This window comes from Pelobates fuscus, chromosome 3 (genome assembly GCF_036172605.1).
Source record: "Pelobates fuscus isolate aPelFus1 chromosome 3, aPelFus1.pri, whole genome shotgun sequence".
NCBI lineage: Eukaryota > Metazoa > Chordata > Amphibia > Anura > Pelobatidae > Pelobates > Pelobates fuscus.
In genome coordinates, this window is record NC_086319.1 from 179,729,605 (window position 1) to 179,751,963 (window position 22,359).

General features: G+C 42.4%; 1 protein-coding gene across 4 annotated transcripts in view; it reads right to left on the minus strand.

Annotated features, from left to right (window-relative positions):
• LOC134600970 (NAD-dependent protein deacetylase sirtuin-3-like) overlaps positions 1 to 22,359 on the minus strand; it is a 59,408-nt gene that overhangs the window by 30,494 nt on the left and 6,555 nt on the right. For 3 of the 4 annotated variants that reach the window (XM_063445367.1, XM_063445368.1, XM_063445365.1), the window contains exon 2: positions 4,529 to 4,644. In XM_063445367.1, the coding sequence (XP_063301437.1) occupies positions 4,529 to 4,598 (70 nt within the window). In that variant the 5' untranslated portion in view covers positions 4,599 to 4,644. Of the gene's footprint in view, positions 1 to 4,528; positions 4,645 to 12,256; positions 12,435 to 22,359 lie in introns of all 4 variants that reach the window. The other variant, XM_063445366.1, reaches the window with a different exon arrangement.

Here is a 22,359-nt window from a genome sequence, read left to right on the forward strand (position 1 = left end):
TCCCCCTCTCAACCCCCGTCAATTCCCCCTCTCCCCCGTCCCTCTCAACCCCCGTCAATTCCCCCTCTCCCCCGTCAATTCCCCCTCTCCCCCCGTCAATTCCCCCTCTCCCCCTCTCAACCCCCGTCAATTCCCCCTCTCCCCCTCTCAACCCCCGTCAATTCCCCCTCTCCCCCTCTCAATCCCCCCTCTCCCCCTCTCAACCCCCGTCAATTCCCCCTCTCCCCCTCTCAACCCCCGTCAATTCCCCCTCTCAACCCCCCTCAACCCCCGTCAATTCCCCCTCTCCCCCTCTCAACCCCGTCAATTCCCCCTCTCCCCCCTCCCTTGTCCCTCTCAACCCCCGTCAATTCCCCCTCTCCCCCCTCCCTTGTCCCTCTCAACCCCCGTCAATTCCCCCTCTCCCCCCTCCCTTGTCCCTCTCAACCCCCGTCAATTCCCCCTCTCCCCCCTCCCTTGTCCCTCTCAACCCCCGTCAATTCCCCCTCTCCCCCTCTCCCCCCTCCCTTGTCCCTCTCAACCCCCGTCAATTCCCCCTCTCCCCCTCTCCCCCCTCCCTTGTCCCTCTCAACCCCCGGCAATTCCCCCTCTCCCCCTCCCTTGTCCCTCTCAACCCCCGGCAATTCCCTCTCAACCCCCTCTCCCCCCCCCTCACTGTCCGTTCCTCTCCCCTCCCCCCTCACTGTCCGTTCCTCTCCCCTCCCCCCTCACTGTCCGTTCCTCTCCCCCCCCCCCTCACTGTCCGTTCCTCTCCCCCCCCTCACTGTCCGTTCCTCTCCCCCCCCTCACTGTCCGTTCCTCTCCCCCCCCCTCACTGTCCGTTCCTCTCCCCCCCCCTCACTGTCCGTTCCTCTCCCCCCCCCTCACTGTCCGTTCCTCTCCCCCCCCCTCACTGTCCGTTCCTCTCCCCCCCCCTCACTGTCCGTTCCTCTCCCCCCCTCACTGTCCGTTCCTCTCCCCCCCCTCACTGTCCGTTCCTCTCCCCCCCTCACTGTCCGTTCCTCTCCCCCCCTCACTATCCGTTCCTCTCCCCCCCTCACTATCCGTTCCTCTCTCCCCCCCCCTCACTATCCGTTCCTCTCTCCCCCCCCCTCACTATCCATTCCTCTCTCCCCCCCCTCACTATCCATTCCTCTCTCCCCCCCCTCACTATCCATTCCTCTCTCCCCCCCCTCACTATCCATTCCTCTCTCCCCCCCCCTCACTATCCATTCCTCTCTCCCCCCCCTCACTATCCATTCCTCTCTTCCCCCCCCTCACTATCCATTCCTCTCTTCCCCCCCCTCACTATCCATTCCTCTCTCCCCCCCCTCACTATCCATTCCTCTCTCCCCCCCCCTCACTATCCATTCCTCTCTCCCCCCCCCTCACTATCCATTCCTCTCCCCCCCCCCTCACTATCCATTCCTCTCCCCCCCCCTCACTATCCATTCCTCTCCCCCCCCCTCACTATCCATTCCTCTCCCCCCCCCTCACTATCCATTCCTCTCCCCCCCCTCACTATCCATTCCTCTCCCCCCCCCCTCACTATCCATTCCTCCCCCCTACCTCTATTGTAGCGTGGCAGAACCCTGTACGGTCCGCGGGTACAGGGAGCTTTTGTTTCCTGTACCCGGCCGGACTAACAGGAAGTGCACACTCAGTGTGCACTTCCTGTTAGTCCGGTCGGGTACAGGAGACAGATGCTCCCTGTACCCGCAGACCATACAGGGCTCGGCCACGCTACAGTGAGGGAGTGACAGGAGGGAGCGCTGAGCACTTCCCTCCTGTCAGCCCCTCTCATCGCGGTGCGCCCGGGCGGTGCGCCTGGGCAAAGCTGCAGCCGCCTGAGGCTCTCTGCAGAGCGCTCGGGCAGCTGCGGCATGAGGGGGGCCGGAGCTCCTGGCGGCACCCCTTCCCAACAGGTAGCGCCGGCCCTGATGCAGAGGATGGAGAAACTGAATGGCAGTGCTGCTTACTATGCAGCACTGCCCAACGAAGCACCTCTAGCAGCCATCTAAGGAGTGGCAAGTGGAGGTATCCCTAGGCTCTAAAGTAAATACTGCATTTTCTCTGAAACAAGCAGTGTTTACAGCAAAAATCATGAAGGGAATGATTCTACTCACCAGAACAAATACAGTAAACTGTAGTTGTTCTGGTGACTAGTGTCCCTTGAATATACTTTTTATTCAAATCTTCAAAGTTTATGTAAACATCACTGTAGGTTTTTATTGTGGGTTACACTTATCTGGTGCACTGAAGTATGAGATTATGTCACTTTTCAAATAGACTGTAGATTAAGACAAATAATACAAGTGTCATGTTTAACACTGTACAACACCAATTCCAAATTACTGTAAGACCAAACCACCTAATGTTAAATCCTTTAGAAGTAAAACCGATACACCCACCGTCAAATCTCCCTTTGTCTGTATAGAAATTTTCCCAGTCAAAGCTAAACTGTTTTAGGATCGGCCCATTTTGACAGGGCTAATAGCCAATATATTTTGTTTGTTCCCCTTGTAGTGTGGAGAATAGCTATGCTAATAAAGGACACAGCTGTAGATCTTTTCTTTTAGGTGGGGGAGAAGGAGGGAGAGGAGCAATTCAACAAATTGAATTGGGAAGCACATTAATATTATACATACATAACTGTATACACCATATACACCTGTAAGTGGGAAAAAGCAAGAAGAAATAACAGTCTTCTCAAATTTCCTTAAAAAAATAAATGCACCACTTTAAAAATATATATTTTATAGTAAGAGGGACCCCCACCTCCACACAAGATGCCCCCCTCCCCCTAATTTTACTATATGTGCTTTCAATGCAAGCACTTATTTTCCTTAACAGTCAAAAAAAATGTGGGGAGCAAAACAAAATGCATATTCAAAGTACCCAAATACTTTGTTAATACCATCATTTTATTTTCTGAGCTATTGAATACAACATTTTGAAAAAAAATGCATATTTGATACTTCCTTTTGGGTGAACTATTAAAAAAAACCAAAAAAAAAAACCCTGTCTATGGAAACTAAAATTACAGTCATGGGGTGGAAAGTGCATCCTGGTTGAATTCTATAGTTTTAGATAGGAGGACATTTTCCTTAGCAAGAATTAAGTAAATACAACTTCAAATGAACAACACATGACATATTACACCATGCCATGGTTTATTAAACAAAAATAAAGCCAAAATGGAGAAGTCATGTGTGAAAATCAAGTGTCATTTATTAATCACCAGAAAGTGTAACCACCTCTTTAGAAGTTGAAGTTTTAGCAGTTTGCTGGTCTGGAGCATTCAGGTGTGTGTGTGTGTGTGTGTGTGTGTGTGTGTGTGTGTGTTAAAGGGACACTGTAGGCACCCAGACCACGTCAGCTTATTGAAGTGGTCTGGGAGCCATGTCCCTTTTGCACCTAGTGCGGCAATGTAAAACATTGCAGTTCCAGAGAAACTGCAATGTTTACATTGCAGTTCTAAGTCTGCCCTCAGTGGCTGTCTATTAGGCAGCCACTAGACGGCTTTCTGGACATCATCACGCTCTGGATGAGGACCACCAGCATCAGGTTTTTTCCCCCCCATAGGAAAGCATTGAATAATGCTTTTCTTTGGAGAAATCCTAATGCAAGCGCCGCAATTGCGTGGACGGAGCATAACCCAGCGATGTATTCGGGTAAGGGACTGAAGGAGGGGTGGGGGCACTGTAGGGACCAATAGTGCCAGGAAAACTGCTTTGTTTTCCTGGCACTACATGATCCCTTTAACACAATGCCAAGGAGGAAAGACATCAGCAATGATCTTAGAGAAGCAATTGTTGCGGTTCAAACTGGGAAGGGTTATAAGGCCATTTCCAAACAAGTTAAACAATTCAAAAGTGAAAAACATTCCAGGCAGTTGCCAATCTTCCCAGGAGTGGACATCTCATTGCAAGGTCAGACTGTGCAGTGCTCAGATAATTGAAAAAAACTAAAAGTTACATCTCAGTCTCTACAGGCCTTAGCATCAAAATGTTTAAGTTCTTGAGAGTACAATTAGAAAAAGACCGAACAAGTATGGTTTGTTTGGAAGGACTGCCAGAAGAAAGCCTCTTCTCTCACAGAACTTGGAAACCTTGCAGTCATTGAGAGGACTATTAACTCCTAACGCGTTCCAACTACAAGTTATTGCTGCTAAAGGTGGTTCTGCAGCTACTGAATCATAATTTGTACTTTGTTTTTCTTACATGGCTTCATTTTTGTTAAATAAGTTGTTACACTGTGTAATACGTAATGTGTTAATATGAGGTTGTGTTTATCTAGTTTTAAGACCTAAGGAACAGCTGATTATTATGTCATGATATGCAAGTCAATATGATTCAAAGAGGCTGAAATAGCCTAACCTACTCATCACGATACTCTAAAACATTCACAATATTACTAAAAAATCCTATTTATCTCATCATTCACCCATCAAAAAAGGTTGTGTCCTTGACCAGCTTCCACATAGGTACAGGGACTCCAGACAATGAAGTGGTTCCCTCAGACATTGGTAATCTGCTGAAAACCTTACCTCCTAAACAAGACTTTGAGGGGATACTCAAAACAGAGTCCCCCTTCCTCGACTTCCCCGCCACACTCATTGATGTCAGAAGAGGTGTTAATCAGATGTTAGGCAGGACTGTAAGCCTAAAAAATAAAAATAGGCACTTTAGATATTTCTTTTTCCACTGGGTACTTTTAGATATACAATTCTGTATAGCACAAAAAAAAGAAACAAAAAAATAAAAAGAATCACGTGTTCTGGCTGACTAAGCCTGACTCTCAAAAACATCAACTGATTTGCTAAAGGTTACATCTTTTAAAGGTTGACGAGGATTTCCCACTAGCCCCATGTTAACTGTTAGGTATTTAACTTTTTTTTTTACAATGTTTAAGGTTGCACCAATTAGATCACAGAACAGAAAATGTTCACTTTGGCATATAGATTTTGGTATAAAGTATTTTGACTTTAAACCTGAACTCTGTAGTGAAGATATGTAAGGGATTTAAAACTGTTTTTTAGTTTACATTTTATTATACCCAATCTTAAGTCAGATATTGGACAGCCACAGAATTTGTTATACAGTTGCCAAGTCTGACTCCCAATGCAGCTCAGTGAGTACTGCCTAGTTCAATGCAAATAAGCTAACCAAACCAAGTAACAGGACATTTTGTCTGCTTGAAAAGACAGGGAGGGTAAACCGTATAATATAAAAAAAAAAAAAAAAAAAAAAAAAAAAAAAAAATAATTTATTGAAATCTGCACTTTTCACAAAATTAAAAAAAAAAAAGAATACTTCACACAGCTTTTTAGCACGCTAACGTGCTTTAAGAGTCTGGAGTGTCCATTTAAGGAGTCACTTGTGCTGCAGTTTAAGCAAAACAAAAGGGGGAGTCGAAACAGATTAAATGCTACACAAAATATATATGTGTGTTTCTCAGTTTGTCCTTTTTCCTTACATAATTAATTGGGGAGGAAAAAAAAAACCCGAAAAAAAACCCAAAACAAACCCCCCCTCCCCACCCCACAAAAATACGTTTCACAACAAGTAAAAACAATTTATATCAATAAATCTTTAGAAAACAAAATAAATCCCAAAATGCAAGTCAGCATTATAGTACAGTACTCCAAGGTCCAAGTCTGATATACGACCCCTTCATGGGTAAACACTACAGCAGACATACTTGAAACCATCAAGGAAAAAACAACATTGTCACTAAGATATGGGGAAACCATGGGAAGGAACGACTGAACACCAGGCAGCATGAGCAGTTACTATTTCCTCTGTGCTTTTATCAGGCTGAGCTGCATCGGATTCGAAATGTACACAAAAAAATAAATTTAAAAAAAAAACACGACGACTGTTGAAATGATGTAGACAAATTGACTCAAATTGGTTTGGTGCAGTCACCGAGAAGTGTAGAATGGAGAGGAATTGTCCCATGGCAACAGAAAATGAGCAGCTAGTGTCTTCCGGAATGTTGCCCACTTTAACATATATTTATAAATTAGTACCAAGACCTACAAGCACGCTTTTATTACGGCAGACTCCAATATTTGCTTCATTTCATGCATCCTCAAATAAAAAACACTTTGGGAGATGGAGATATGGATGCATCTGATTTTCTTGTGCGCATATGCAAAAACAGTTGCAATAAAGACATTTCTTTAAGAAAGGTTTTGTCCCACAAATTTTTTTTTTTTTTAAATGTATATTTATTTATTTTTTTAAACATGTAATATACGTTCTTAAACCAAATCTTAGAAAGTTTAGTGTGATGGAAAACATATGCAAGTTTCCCCAATTTATTTAGCTCTAATCCTTTAATTTAATGTTATACATCCCTAAAAAGTTGTAGGGAGATTAAAAGGAATTAAAGTTTCAGTCCTGCCTTTAGTGTAACTGCCCCAGACAAAAGCACTTCTTTAATGCTCTATGACACCCACACTGACCATTGGGAGTAAGCTACTTACAGGAATTAACCTAATCTAATTATACAAGTTCTTCAATGCCGGCAAACTAACGAGAAAGCTTTAGGAAGATTTACTACACAGGGCTGAAGAAAATGTCATTTCCTAACAAATAAACAATAAAAAGGAATTAGTAAAGCTATTATATCCATATAAAAAGTAGAAGAATACAAGATATTAAACACATTTCACTTTCTTGAAAAAATAAAAAGTAATTAAAAAAAAAAAGTTTTCCCAACAGTGGCATCATTTCTTCAAATTCATACAAATGTAAATAAGTTTTTATAAAAAGTGACTTAAACGATAAGAAAAAAAAAAAAGTATTCAGGAAGTCACATGCCAAAGAGGGGTGCGGTGAAAACTTGTTTTTACCGTAGAGCACTAACATTTTTACAGTATAGGTTTCCACAAGTTCATTAACTGGAATTGACAAGAGCCCTGTTCATACATGCAGTCCAACAGGTTGATATTAATCATGTTTACGGATACAGAGTCAGACAGCGATATTTTGAGCAATTATTTCCAAAACGCTACCAAGCATTTGTTTTCATGGACACTAGTCCTTCACCCCATCTTCGCAGTGAGACTGTGTTAAGCAAGACAAGTTTGTTAAAATTACTTTTAAAACTTAAAGTGAATAGTAATACAATTATAGCAATAACATTATGCAATGAAGAGAGGGGAGTTGAATGAACCCATTTCTGATGGCTATTGTAGCGAGAGGGGAGTGAGCAAGATCACACAAAATGAAAGAAAGGGCCTTTCCATTATGCTAAACTTCAAAATTTGAATTAAGTTTTATTTCCAATGTAAAAAAAAAAAAAAAAAAATTAACTGTCCCCTCCCCCCTTTGCAGATTTTGGCACAAATGGAGTGTCACTAATTATTACATTTCAAAACAATTATACGTGATCTCTAGAGTCCATGTAAATTAATATGGCAAATGTTCATGTAGCCAAATATCAGAGGAATTTTTAAAGGAAAAGCAAATATTTGTGATTACTTCTGCAATGTACAAAAAGCTGTTCTGTCCATCTATAGTAGTGTGCTTACAATCAAAAGTTTACAAGTAAACCAATACAACCAGTGTTATACACTAAACTCAATCTTTTAAAAAATTAAACCTGAAAAGAAAAACTGAAGCAAAAATATCCAATCTATTTTGCCTTTGTTTTACTATTCAGATTTATTCCCAAATATATCAGAAATTAGTGAATAACCCTGAAAATGTCAAATTTTAGTCATGGACAGACAAAATTGAAACTCCCACTACTCCTGGGCAGCAGCAATGACTATTGTACACATTGGCCCCAAAACGTGTGGGGAGAAGGGGGAGGGGGAGAGAGCGAGGAGGGAATTGTGCATTAGCCTTATGTATATTTAAGTATATGGCAGTTTTTAGTATGTAGAGGTTTAGAGAAACACCTCCCTCTATTTCAGAGTTTGCCTTCTAGCCCAGGCTTCCTCAAACTCCGGCCCTCCAGATGTTGCTGAACTACAACTCCCATGATTCTATGATTGTAGTTCAGCAACATCTGGAGGGCCAGAGTTTGAGGAAGCCTATTCTAGCCAATAATAGCAAGGTGAATTGATCGTGTGTGACTTCGCACCAAGAGGTTTTGCCTTGACGTGGCAGGTGAGCTTACACTTTAATGGCCATTTCAGTGAAACTAAAAATGTTATTTAAATGTGCATAGGGATTTGAAATAGTGTGCAAGTAACCTTTAATTTTAGTTATGGGATGCGGTTACAGACATTAAAGACAATGGCTATTTAAGGTTGCTGCATACACCATTCACTGCTGCATTTAGCAGAATTGGAAGATTATTAAGGTGTACTGGTTAACATGAGGAGAATAAAAGTATAGAGAGTCTCTAAAATCTTATTAGGCAAAATGGAGTATGCAATCTGTTTTTATTGAGAGGACTGGAAAGTAACTTGTCTGATAACTTAGAAGCAGGGCACCCAAATGAGCAGTCAGGTTTGTACACTCAAGCTCCCAGACAGAAATTAGTGTGTCAGAGCAGTTTAGAAGGTAAAAGAAGGACTGTCACTGGAATTCTGGTTTCACACTGAGACAACAGATCTGACATCCTGAAAAGGATAACATGCCTAGAAACATTTGGATTCTAGTCATTCTGTTCTTCTATTTAAAGGCAGCATATTACTTCCTTTGATTTTTAATAGTATGCTTACTTTTCCCTATATTTAACAAATCTAAATTTGTTAGGTGTGGGGAAAAAAAATAAATGTAGATAATCCACACCGCTTATTCGGCAACTGCTCACCTCAGCTCCCTGTCAATTATTGTTACAATGTCTGGTTTTCCACCTGTCGGTCAGCATTGAGAAAGGAAAAAGAAAATTAAACAAGGTTTCTATTTCTCTTCTTCGTTTGTGATGTATGCCCTGGCTTTACCTCATCTGAAATGGATTATGATGCAATTTGCCAAAGGATTGATACAAATTCAAAGAAGACTTTCACAAAATATAAAAATAAAGTTAACACAAGTTAGAGGATTCGGGGGTTTTCTTCAATGGAGTAAATGCCAAGGAAATGAATGTTGCCCTTTATGGCTCTCCCTGCATCTCTTGACGATTGCATTTTATAGAAAGCAAATTATATTATAGATCAAGGGTGGCCAACATGTAATTGTTCGGTTAAGCTGCAACATATATGGTGCACAGTCACTGACAGACTGGTCAGTTGAATTACTGTGCACCATGATTTTTTTTGTCCCATTTTCTTTTTAAACTCAAGTCAGGACACAGGCCATTCTATAACCATAAATTTGTGGCGTAATCCATAATTTCTAAAAACACATCTAATTTTCCTGTCAGGTTACAGTGTCAAAACAAAAGCCAGTCCTATTGCTCTAGGTTTGCCTTTGTTCAAAATTCAAACACTTATGGTACAATCTAAGGTAAGCAGAGTGTTCTAAATATTTCAGAAGTGCAATACTGCCCTCTGCTGGATAAATCAGCAGTAAATCTGTTTACACAATAGGGAAGGATGAAAATTTAATGAAATAAAAAACTCTTCCTGCTCCCAAAAGAGACTAACACTAGGTTTTTACCATTTCCTTCATCTTACAATTTGTATCAAGTGTTTGATATAGATTATTTTATTGCGCTTTCTTTGTATTCTATTAATGTCATGTCATTGTTTTTGTTGGACATTAAAAATTGGGAAAAATGGTGGTTTTGGAAATCCGTAATGTGGCCAGGAAACCATTTTTGTCACCAGTTCTAGACTAAATACAAGAATAGCACCACCCTCGCCAATCAGCATCTCAGAGAGATGCAGTGAATCAATGCAGCTCTATGGGGAAAGTTTTCCTGGAGATGCTGAATGTGTACATACTGTAGCACAGATCCAGGAAGCACCTTTAGTGGCCAACTGAGGCTGAATGTGTCCCTAGGCTCTCTAATGAAAAACATCAGACTGAGCCAGAGGTTTTCTAAAAATCACTGCACAAAAAAAAAAAAAAAAATATATATATATATATATATATATCTCAAAAGAATGCTCCCCAACCACAACCCTATCAGTTACCAGCAGCTGCCTGCTTCTCTGGTCAGTAAGTCATGGGCAGCTGCAATGATAAGTACAAGAGGCACTGAACAACATTTCCCGGTCAAGGCAGCACTGACAACAAGGTTGCCCTATAACCAACTCCCTTTGCAAAGGAAACCAATTAAACTTTATATACCTTGATCAATGGCAGTTTTTACTGCAGTGGGGTATTTCTAACCTTACAATTATTTTGGTCTTGGAATTTTTTTGGTTCCTTGCCCCAGAAGAGTTCAAATTCTCTCCTCTGGATGCTGCAGGACATGACAGCTCACAACCCCTGCAGGCCTACATAGTGACTGGGGGCTGGTGCTGCAGTGTCCTGCCAGAATACTTAAGGTTGCGGGGGTGGAGAATTGTTCATGGAAGTCAGATTGTGCTGTTCTCTCATTCTGGAAGGCTTCACACTGCATTTTTGGCTGCCTTCTCTAGTTCCTGGTCTTTTCTGCTTTAAAAAAAAAAAAAAAAAAAAAAGGTGCACAGTATCCTTTTAAGGTTCAGCTTTTTATCAAGACAGTTTTAAAATCAATGATTTTTGAAATGTTGGCACTCAACTGATTATTGGTGTTTGCAATTGGGTAGCCTGCAGGGGTGCAACTAGAAACCTCAGGCCCCCTGTGCAAGAATCTGTTAAGAGCCCCCTACCCGCTTTAGAGTAAAGGTGGCTAATAGGCATATGATGTGGATCTGCCATTTACCTATTCTTGCACAGTTCTATCTGTATGTGTGAATGTGTGTTTTTGCGTAGAGTATATATTTATGTGAATGTTTATTTTTATATAATGTTTAAATGGGCCTGTTTTTGTGCAGTGTTGGCATTTAAGTGCAGGGGTGTGTAGTGTTAATGTCTGAATGGAAGGGAGTGCTTGTGATGTTGGCATGTGTTTGTATTGGCGTTTGCATGCAGAACTATTTTTGTGCACAGTGTTGGCATTTTAATGCAGGGGTGTGAGTGTAATATTGGTGATTGCATATGTATTTGTGAAAACACATTTGCATGCACTGTCCCACACACATTTATACACAGATTTACTCAGATTTACACACCGTTCGATTGACACATACTGACATGTATGCACAAATTCACACAGATCAAGAAACAATGACACATGTACCAATACATACACAAATACTGACACTTAAAGATGCATATACTGACACGGTCTACAACACTCATTATACATGGAAATGATAGATACGAAATTGGTCCGCTGAGTTGCATACACAGCTATGGTCAAAGTACAGCCTCAAAGACTTATTTATTAAAGTTTGAATTATGGCCTGCCACAGCAACATTAAACTGGCTAAATTAGTGAATTGCAAGGCTGCAGATATATACTACCTGGGAGAGAGAAATTGGAATGAAGAAGAGTACCACAACTAATGCAGCTACTATTTACCAGTGCAAGAACAAGGCTGCTGTAAAACATCTTGCCAGTACACCAACCAATCAGGAGACTGACTTCTAAGTATTTAATGAAAATATGTTTTATAATGGTTTTATTCATTGAATTTAAAGGGATACTCCTTCAACATATGTATCCCGGACACTTTCAAATCTTCCCCAAGGAAAAAATCCTTTAAGAGATCCCTCTCTACATCCCTCAAAACAGAATGCACCGGTCATGATTGATTATATATTTCCTACCTGTTCGATGATAAATTATATATTTTGTATTAATATTGTTTTTTGTATTTTATTGTACCGTATTGTATCAATGCAATGTTTTGTGGACCCAGGACATACTTCAAACCAAGAGATATCAATGTATATTTCCTGGTAAAACATTTTATAAATATATTTAAACCAATGTTATGTGAAATACTGTAATACCTACAAGCACACACACCCTAACACACTCAGTTACCTAGCCCCAGAAGCTACACAAGCTAACATTTAAGCTGGGGCAGCTATGGGTGTCAAACAATCACTAAAACCCCATCATAAAGCAATCAGTGACCTTGTCCCCAATAAGTTTAAAGACATAAGCTCACGCCCTGCAGACAGTGTCCGGATCCATCACTCACTCCTGGCCAACGTTTAGCACTCCAGCTCTTGCGGAATAGTTGCTGATGGTGCTCAGCCAGTCTGCCCATTGGCTGCCTCAGCATCATAAGAAATAGGGTCCACAACAACTGGAGTGTGATTAGGTAAATACAGAGTCTTTTGCAACCCTAACCCCATCCCAGAGCAGGCAGCAACCCACAAGTTACCTGCAGTCAGTGGATGCTTTCCCCGGGCCCCTGTGAGCAGCCTGCCAGCTCTCTACACGGGAGGAATGTTACATTGTAACAGCAGGGGTCGGAAGGGCAGCCAGGTCCCCTGCAGTCACGGTCCCAGTCGCAGCTGCAACCCTGCTAGTTCCGCCACTGGTTATCCACCCTACAAGCACTTCCAAATGCAATAAAAAATAAAATTAAAAAAAAGCCAAAAAAAACAAAAAAACACCCACTTAAAGAAATAGAGAATGTAAAATGAATTTGAATTCCTCATCAAGGGCAGTAAATTATATCTAAAAGGCATAAAAACCAAAGAAAAATTGAGACAATTCTTATTTTCAGTAAGCCAACAGGGGCCTGGTGCATTTTAAATGGCCATGGGGCCCGACTGAACTCCAGATCAGGAAAGTCCATCATTTGGCCCCACTGAGACAAGCTTTCGGGGGCCCAGTCGCACTCGCGGCCCTGGGTGTTTCACCACTGCCAGGTAAAAATCCAAACGGTTCTAAAATCATTTAACTACTTCTAATGGGAGGGGTGAGGATGGATATCAGGTAAGGGCTGCTTCCCTTCTTCTGTGAGCAAATAACTGCACAAAGTCGAGAAAACTTACAGAAAAAGCGGTCTTCTCAATAGAGGGAAAACGCTCCAGCCACATCCAGATTATGCCAATTCTCCTCTGGAGGCAGGATAAGGGTAGAATGATAGTAACAGCATCCCCTGTTTTAAGTGGAACTTTGAGACCATCTTTGTTAAGAACTCTTGTACAGAACTAAGGTCAATTGACCAAAGTGAAAGGAGGTTCACAAGATCATGCCTGAAATTAACACACATTCTCCTTGCTGAGGAGATGGCCACCAACAAGAGCACCTTTTGAGCTAAAAGTACCATAGAAGCTTGCTCTAGTGGTTTAAATAGTGACCTAGCCAGGGGTTGTAAGACCAAGGGAAGGTTCAATGCCAGCATAAACATCTTGAGTCGAGGCCAGAGCTTAATCACTGCTTTCACAGATAGAATCACTAAAGGCTCTAATGCCCAATGTGTTCCTGTTAATGCTGAAAGCAAAGTGAGATATGAACCTTCAGGGTATTATAGCCAAGGCCCTTTTCCAGGCCTGCTTAAAGGAAGCTGAGAATAGAAGACAAGGCTGGAAGAGTAATTCTAATATTCTGTTTTTGGGACCTACAGACAGGCATACCAACCCTTAAAAGTAGATTAAGTTAAGTACTTACGAGATTGTAAGAGGGTCTTGATAAGTGTCCAGAATTACTTTTCTACTACAGACTCCCACTCAATATTCAGCACAATCAGAAAGCTTGTGGATCTCTGTTTAACAGGGGAGCATGAATTAATAGATCTGGTGAGGTTTGGTGTTTCCCCTCTAAAGGTTCCTGAATCATTCATCTCACCATAGGGAACCAGGGACGATGTGATCAAAAAGGAAGGATAGCAATTATTTCCACCTTCTCCCAATGAATCTTCTGAAGTACTGTGTAGATCAGTAGAACTGAAGGGAATATGTATGCCAGTTTGAAGTTCCAATTCAGGGTCAGAGCATCCTGACCCAGAGCCGTTTGATCAATATGCCTTGAAATGATTGTTCAGAGAAGTGGCCATTAGATCTGAGGTTTCCTCGGAGTCAGCCTCAGGAATACTTTAGGACATAACTGCCATTCGGCTCTGTCCATGGTCATTCTGCTTAGATAGTCTGCAATGATATTCTGGATTCCTAGAAGGTTGACTGCATATTGTCTCAAGCATTTCTTGGTGGCCAGATCATTACGGGTCATAACTCCATCAGATGACTGAATCCCACTGTGACGAAAGCCATTTCGCCACTGGGTTTTGGAGGGGACTACTTGCCAGCCTTTTACCCTGTGACTATGGCCCCTTTAATTTATTTTGGCTGAGAGACTAATTGCGCCTCTCGCCACTCAGTTAAATTCCAATCACTTCTGAAAAGTCTGTTGGATAAGGCCTTTGATGAGGGGGTTTTGGGGAAGGATGAATACTCATTTATCTATGTAAAATGCCCTACTGTGTCAACTTTCTACTGTTTACCGAAGGTTCACAAACAGTATGAGAACCTGACAGGTAGACCCATTGTGTCCGGCTCCAATAACCTAACATGTAAAGCAAGCGTCTATATTGATAAGATCCTTCGCCCCTACGTAGAGAAACTACCATCGTATCTTAAGGATACCAAAGATACCCTCAAATACCTAGCATCCATTACCCTTCCCAAAGATGCCATCCTGTGTAGCTTGGACGTAGAGGCGCTGTACTCTTCGATTCCACACTCTCTTGGAATAAGACACACTAAGCATTATTTGGAGACTCGTGGCTCCAGACATCAACGTCACACATCCTTCGTACTGGACTTGCTACAATTTGTCCTGACCCATAACTTCTTCCTGTTTGATGGCCAGTACTACCACCAGGTGCAGGGAACAGCTATGGGCACGTCTTGTGCTCCATCATATGCCAACCTGCACCTGGGGTGGTGGGAGGAGAATGTGGTCTTTAGGGACTCCAACAGCGGTTTCACCCAATTCATCGGTATGTGGAAGAGATACATAGATGACGTCCTAGTGGTCTGGACGGGCACAAGGGATCTCTTCACACTGTTTGTGGAGAGCCTAAACTCCAATGACCTCAATCTGAGGTTCACAATGGAGATAGGGGGCTCTTCCCTGAACTTCCTTGACTGCACATTCAGTACTACCCCTGAGCACACAATTGAAACAACCCTATACAGGAAACCTACATCCACCAACACTATGCTGAGATGGGAAAGTCATCACCCGACTACATTAAAGAGAGGTATTCCTGTAGGGCAGTATCTCCGGCTCAGGAGGAATTGTTCAAACCTGGAGGAGTTCATTACTCAGGCCAAAGTCCTTAGACTTGGGTTTAAGGAAAGGGGTTATCCTAATCGCTGTCTGAAGCAGGCATACCAGAGGGCCCTACACAGCGATAGATTGGACCTTCTCCAAGACAAAGTGACTCTCAATGAGCAAGCGCCGATCCGCTGTATTGCGAATTTCGACTCAGGCTGGGATCAGGCGAAAAGGATACTAGGGAGGTTTTGGCCTCTCATATCACAAGATCCCCACTTCAAAGGAGCAGTCACCCCCTATGTATCCCTTACAGCAAGGCGAGGGGAAAACCTTAAGGAGACACTGGTACCAAGCCATTTATCCTCTGGAAAAGCCGGGGGCAACTGGCTATCTTTACAGGGCACGTACAAATGTGGCAAATGCGTGGCATGCAGCTACATTTGTAGAGACTCCAAACATCTCAAGGACTCGTGTGATCAAGTAGCCTGCAGTGTTAAGCAATTTTTTAATTGCTGCACCAAAGGTATAGTATATCTCCTGATATGCACGTGCGGTCTCAGATATGTGGGCAAAACAATCCGCCCCTTCAAGAGACGCATTATGGAGCATATACACTCCGTGAGAAGTCTGAGGGATACTCCTGTGGCAAGACACATAAGAAGCCAACACTCTGGTGATTCCAAGGGAGTGAGGTTCGCAGGTATTGAAAAGGTGACTGTAGGCCGTAGAGGAGGGGACTTGGATCAGATGTTGCTCAAAAGAGAGTGCTTCTGGATCTACAGATTCAAAACTTTGGCCCCCAATGGATTAAATGAGGGATTCACATTTACTCCCTTTATTGAAAAATAAACCACACTAAGATCATCATTTCATGATTAAACCATATATGTACATACATTTCCAATTTTCTCTTTATTATGACTGTATATACTTTAGTTATCGTTATCATTATTTCCATTTGGTATGCTCATCCTTTTCTGTAGCATCAGGGGTCCATCTTAATCCTTTGCGCATACAGGCAAGCACCCCCCTACATGCGTGAATTCACTCTATATTTGCAATTATAGAGAGGGACATCCACGTATCCAGTAGACAGTCATTAGTAATTCCACCTGGCTGTCTACCCCAGTGGATGCGCCGTGTGGTTACCACTGCCCTGGTCCCAACGTTAATACAATATTTATTGACGGCTCGCGCTAGCCAGTAAGTGACTGGGCTAAACGGTTGTGTTATGTCCACCTTTCCCTCCCCTCACGCTGCAATACTGTGACTTATAGCAGTCACAGCAGCCACTCTACCTATTGCCGTGCTGAATCTTGGGTTTATCCTAACATAGGAGTTACTACTATTGGTCCTACGATTTTCCCCATCACGATCCCATTTTCTCCACGTTATGGGGTGGGCACTTGAGGGGTTAATCAGGCCTCATTAGCATAACCCAATTACATCACAGCACGTCATGAGGGGGAGAGGCTTGTCTGATTCCGGCCATTTTGGCGCGGACACTATAGTACACGCCCATAAGTTATGGGCTATTTAAGGAGCCCCCCGAGCTCGCATACCATTTTGGTTAAGCCTCCGAAGAAGGCGCAGATAGAGGCACCGAAACACGTGTCAGGCAGGCAGGGAGGTTATCCGGTGCCATTGCTCTCGGCAAAGATTCAGTTAGCAATTAAGGGTGTTTTCCACGAGTGATACTAGAAAGCTGGATTATGAGATAGTCACCTCAGAGGCAGCAAGAGGGAAAGGACGTATGGGGTTGGGGTGGGGAACTCTGCTCAGCACAGTTGATTCTCTCTCTCCCACAGTTCTGTTCCCTAGGCCACTGGAGGCTTGGCTCTGATTACCAGATCACTGTCACAGCAACATTGTATATATCCTGGACAGTGAATTATCACATTTTTTAAACACCTTATTCTGTTATTTCCTATTGCTTTGCTTGAGGCAAAGTTCTAGTTAGCATTGAAGGGTTGACTCCACGAGATATACTAGCAGTCTGGATTGTGAGACAGTCACCCCAGAGGCAGCAAGGTTGAAGGGACGCAGGGGGTTGGGGTGGGGAATTCTGTTCAGCACAGTTTGATTCTCTCTCTCCCACAGTTCCGTTCCCCTGGCCACTGGAGGTTAGGCTCTAACAACCAGATCACTGTCTCAGCTACACTGTATTTATTCTGGACAGTGTGTTATTACTTAGTATACATACCTCGTTTTGTTATTCCCATTGCTACAGCCCTCTCCTGAGTACGCAGGTTTTTGCTACTCAATCTACCCTCATTGACCCCGGTTTGGTGGGTTCGATTTTTGGGTATTGACTGGAGGGTGCTACTTAATATTACTGAATCTGAGTTACTAGTGCACTTGAGAATTATTTTTTCACGTTGGGGGGATCATTGAAGTGCCCTCCAGGGAACTCAATTTGGGTACACTTCACCCCATCTAACGTGTGTGTGTTTTTTCTCTAGTATAACCTCCCAAATATTTGTTTTATTTTTTCCTTTTTGTTTATCGCTTATTTGCTATCCTATCATAGGTTACTATACCTTTTTATACAGCATTCATTAAAGGTTACGCTTTACCCTCTGTACATATGCATAGATCCCCACAAGGGGGCGCCCAATTTTTTCCGACCCACCAGGTCTGCTTCTCTAATCTCGCCACTTTAAACATCGGTTCTTCAAACTCCCAGTCGAAGTGGCCGCCATTCGAACACGTGGTGGCGGCCATCTTGTTCGCATGGACTAAAACCGCGATTAGACTTCAGGGGGACTTAGCCACAAATGCCCTGGAACGATTTTCTATTTTCGGCATCAAAACCTTGCAGTTCCCGGTCAGTCCTCCAGCGGTACTTAGCCGCGAATCTATGGAACTTTTTGGGCATGAAATCCTGCGTTCGCCTGGGCAAAAATGACTTCCATAAAATTTCTGAACCCTTGATCTGATCTGGGTCATTTTTTTGGATATGTTGTTCACCAGAGCAGAGCTATCAGGGGATGTAACATTTATGGGGATACGTTGTGTTTTGGGTACTTAGGTAAAGTACTTATAGTACTTTATAAAAATGAGATTTTTCTGCCTGGGGATAATTAATAATGCATTAACTACCTTAATTATATCACAGGTAGAGGGGAGGGATTGTTTACTGTATGTGGGAGTGTCGTTCATTGTTACATTGTTTTTATTGGTCTGTACATTTTGTAATTTGGTGCCCCATCAGAGGGTGTTCCCCTGGCCTGAGGAATTTTATATAAATCCAACCTGTACCAATAAACCGTCAGACCTCTTCACCCTCAATACTGAGTTCTGTCTCTTATTGTAGGGAGCTGCTATATCACTACCAGGGATTGCTATACTCGTTATACTCCCTTGGATAATCACAAGCTCTTGTAAGAGCTGTTACGCTCTCTTAGAGGAGAGATCTTTCCCACACGGTCCTGGATGTCAGCGGTTGGTCCAGAGTGGGAGGAAGACTGCGAGATTCCAGTTAAGCTACGGCGGTTGCGGAGTCTGCGGTTTCTGATTGTGTCTGGTGCAGTGCTTATAGTCCTCGGCGTCCACTAGGAAGCATCCGTTGATGGAGGTGCCCAGTCAGGGTTCCAGGTGGTCCATTACACCCACCCAAGTATCTGCTTGCTCCCCTGGATTTCTTTGAACTATAGAAGAGCTCTGAAAATGGCCAATAATTCCAGAATGTTGCATGGCAATTTTGAATCTCTGTCCAAAGATCTTGGGCAACTAGGTCTAGACAAAGTCATCGTCCTTGAGAGCTCAAGTTTTAAGTATCCAATGTGATTCTTTTAATGGAAAACCTCTAGACACGTTCTGTCTCCTTAACCACCAGGTAATATGTAACTTTACTGTTGGAGAGTTCCAATTCATCTTGCTCTTCAGCTGGCCTAAGAATGAACTCTGGGATTCTGAAATGCCACTGGGCCATCTGACAAAACAGATGGTGGATGCTCATTTGCCCAGGAGTTGCATATATTTACTTTCCATTACTACGTGTAACTGCAAAAATTGGAGATAAAACTCAGTAGCCTGTGGATCCTTTACAGAGATAGTGACATTGTGTCTGATGGTGTTGGAATCATCATTACAAAATTTCATCCTTTGAGCTGGTATGAGACTACGCTTCTAGAGATTTATTAATAAGCCAAACCAAGTTCTGCTGGCACTAGGTATTTTTGTACTCTTGCCTTCTGGGATCTAAAGGCATCAGTAGTAGATTGCCTAGGTAGTGACAAAGTGATGTTTTGCATCCTTGCTATGAGAATCAACCAGTGAAAATGTCCTGGGCGCTGTACTGAGGTAAAATTGCAAGGGTTGAATAAATATAAATTGTGTTCTTTTGCAAATCTGAAGAAACAGATGGTCCTGGGCTATTGGGATGTGGTAGAATGCATCCCTGAGGTCTACACACCAGGAAATTGTTCCTCGGAATTACTTGAGAGATGGCTCTGATGGACGTCATCCTGAAAGCTTTGATGTTCAGCCTTTTGTTGACCATTCTTAGGTCTAAGATTGAACTGTTCTGTACTTAGAGGGATAAATAATGTCCCGGGAACCTCTTATGGAACCGGAATAATGACCCTCTCTTATCCGATTCAGATATATAATCCCACAATGCTCTTTTGGGCTTGTCTGTCGGGATCCAAGTTGACATAAAGAAGTTGCCTCTTGGCCTTTGAAGAAATGCTAGCTTGTATCCAGTCTGGAATATGGAGAGCTAGCAAGTTTCCTGAATATGACAAGCCTAGGTGTCTTTGAAGAGACAAAGTCTGGCTCCTACCTTTGGCGGATAGAAGTTCTTTCCTAAAGGACAAAATTACAGATTTTTAGGCCGGTTAGAAAGTGGGAAGGATGGTTGACCACCTTGCCACGGGTGGCTTCTACTATATTCCCTGCCAGGTCGGAAGTTTCATGTATCATGTAAATATTGGCCTCTGGAAGCTCTTCTGTCTGACCATGAGGTGCCAGGTTTCTTGCATCTCTTGTCCTGGGGTTAAGAGACCTTGCGGCCCCAGCTGTTTTCTTTATAGATTCTTCTAAGGTCTTTCTGAAAAGCAGTTTCTCCCTCAATGGCAATTGTGCATAAGTTTGACATGGAGGAGTCAGCACCCAAGTAACGCAGCCATAAAGCTCTTCTAACTGCTACGGACAAGGCCATGGTACGTGAAAAAGATTCTAGTAATATTTATGAATGCTTCTGTGAATAATTCAGTTGCCACACATAGATCCCAAATTTGGATCCTGCAGTAAGAGATATTGCTGGATGGTATCCTGCTCTGGCAGCTTTATAAGTTTTGTTTTAAAAAAAAAAAAAAAAGTAACAAGAGTAAAACCAATCCGTGAAGACATCAAATGGAAAGATATATATATCCAGGCAACCCTGATGTTTCTTCTAAAAGGCAGTCTTTATTTAAAACCAGGAAGTGGAGTTAACTTGATAAAGGCTCAGAGGGGACCATTGTCTCCACTTGTTTCAAATGAAGACTGCTTTTAGAACCTCAGGTGTGTCTAAATATATTTTCCCCCCACTTTATACGTTTTGGACAAGTCTGCATCCAACTTGCAGTTCATGGGTCCACCTTAGTAGGTGTTATCCAAACTTTTTATGAATCTTCTTCCAAAGGGTCTAGCCAACTTACCTTGGAACTGTCTGGATAGTTTGTCTATTCAGATGTGCGAAAGGTTTGTCAGACACATCCACTTTAGGCAAATTCCCTAGGAATCTTTAGAGTCTTCTTTACCATCAGAAGCAGTTTAATCGACTGACTTGGAATCCAGTGTTTTCTGAGAGCATCTCTACTTTGCTTCACCTGTTGGATCACTGATGTTTGAATCAGACAAGTTGGAGGACTCCTGTCTTTGTCTGGATTTCTTTTTAGATAATTTTCTCACCTCCAAGGCATATGAAATGCGCTTAAGGCATCTTCATTCCTGATCCAGTTCAGTATGTCTGACAATTGGGCATGTTTAGCAGATGATAAAGCAGGCAGTCAATACATATTTTCTTCCACTGCTTTCCCTTCATAGCCTGAACAGGAGGTAGGTTTTTCCCTTTTCCTGGGTGAAGAGCATTTCATTCTTTCAAATTACTAGAAAGTAGCTTGAAGAACAATCAAGAAAAATAAACTATGCAAATAATGAAAATAGCAATAATAAAAAAAAATTAAAAAAAATTCCCTAATTGAAGAAAGAAAAATTGACTCTTGAAGGAGAAGCCATAATGGGGTTGCTACAAAAGAAAACTATAATAAGGGAAGAACACACAAAACATGAGAAAATTAAATGAAAAATCCCACCTTTGGCAAAAGCATAAAAAGTGTACTTGCATTTTGATGCTGCATCTTGAGAAAAAATTTCTTAAAGACAAACATCAGCTCAAAATTGGCACTGAAAGCACTAACCAATGCTTTTTTGGCATTTAAATACCTACAGTAGTTTGTTTATATCCATTTATCCATCTAAAATGTGTGCGAGACTCCCAAATCACCAAGTTCGCATCATGGAGATAGACATTAAAAATGAGCAAACTGCACGTGCAACCTCCAAGCACCTGATATGAACGAAAACCGGGAAGTAGCACGCAGTCTGAAGCCAGCAGAGATAAAGGACTCCAGGGATGCGGAAATAAAATGTTGGGACCAAGAGGAAATTATCCAGACCTTCTAGAGTGCTCCGTTAAAGGTGCAAACCACAGTAAATAAAAAAATAAATAAAACAATTCTATTTCCATCACAAGGGCTGTAGGACAGTAAAAAGACTGGAGATTTTAGGACTGGGTCCTCCTTTTAAAGACTTGAGTTTTTCCTGTCCAATCGGCTGTAAGGGGAAAGGGGATGCAATTAAAAAAACAAAAAAAACATTTTTTACTTATATAGGTGTTTCTGCTCCCAATTATAAAGTGCAGATATCTATTAAAATCACCACTTTAAAAATGGTAACAAATATGACAAACCTAAGACACAAAGCACTTCAACAATTAGGAAGACTGTCACGTCTCAGATTACAACCCCAAGTAGAGCCCTTTAAATAACCCTCTTGAGCATGCACTTACATACCTGTCAACCTTGGGAGGCATGACACGGGGCAGGGTATGAGACTGGGTTGTCCTATAGGGAATGCTGATAAACACAAAATGAGCATCCTTGCCCACAAGAGGGGCAGAGCTACTCAAAGAATGAGCATGTCAACCTGACATGAATGCATGCCCTCCAGATCAGGGACTTTTGGGAGAGAATTTATCTGACTAAAGAT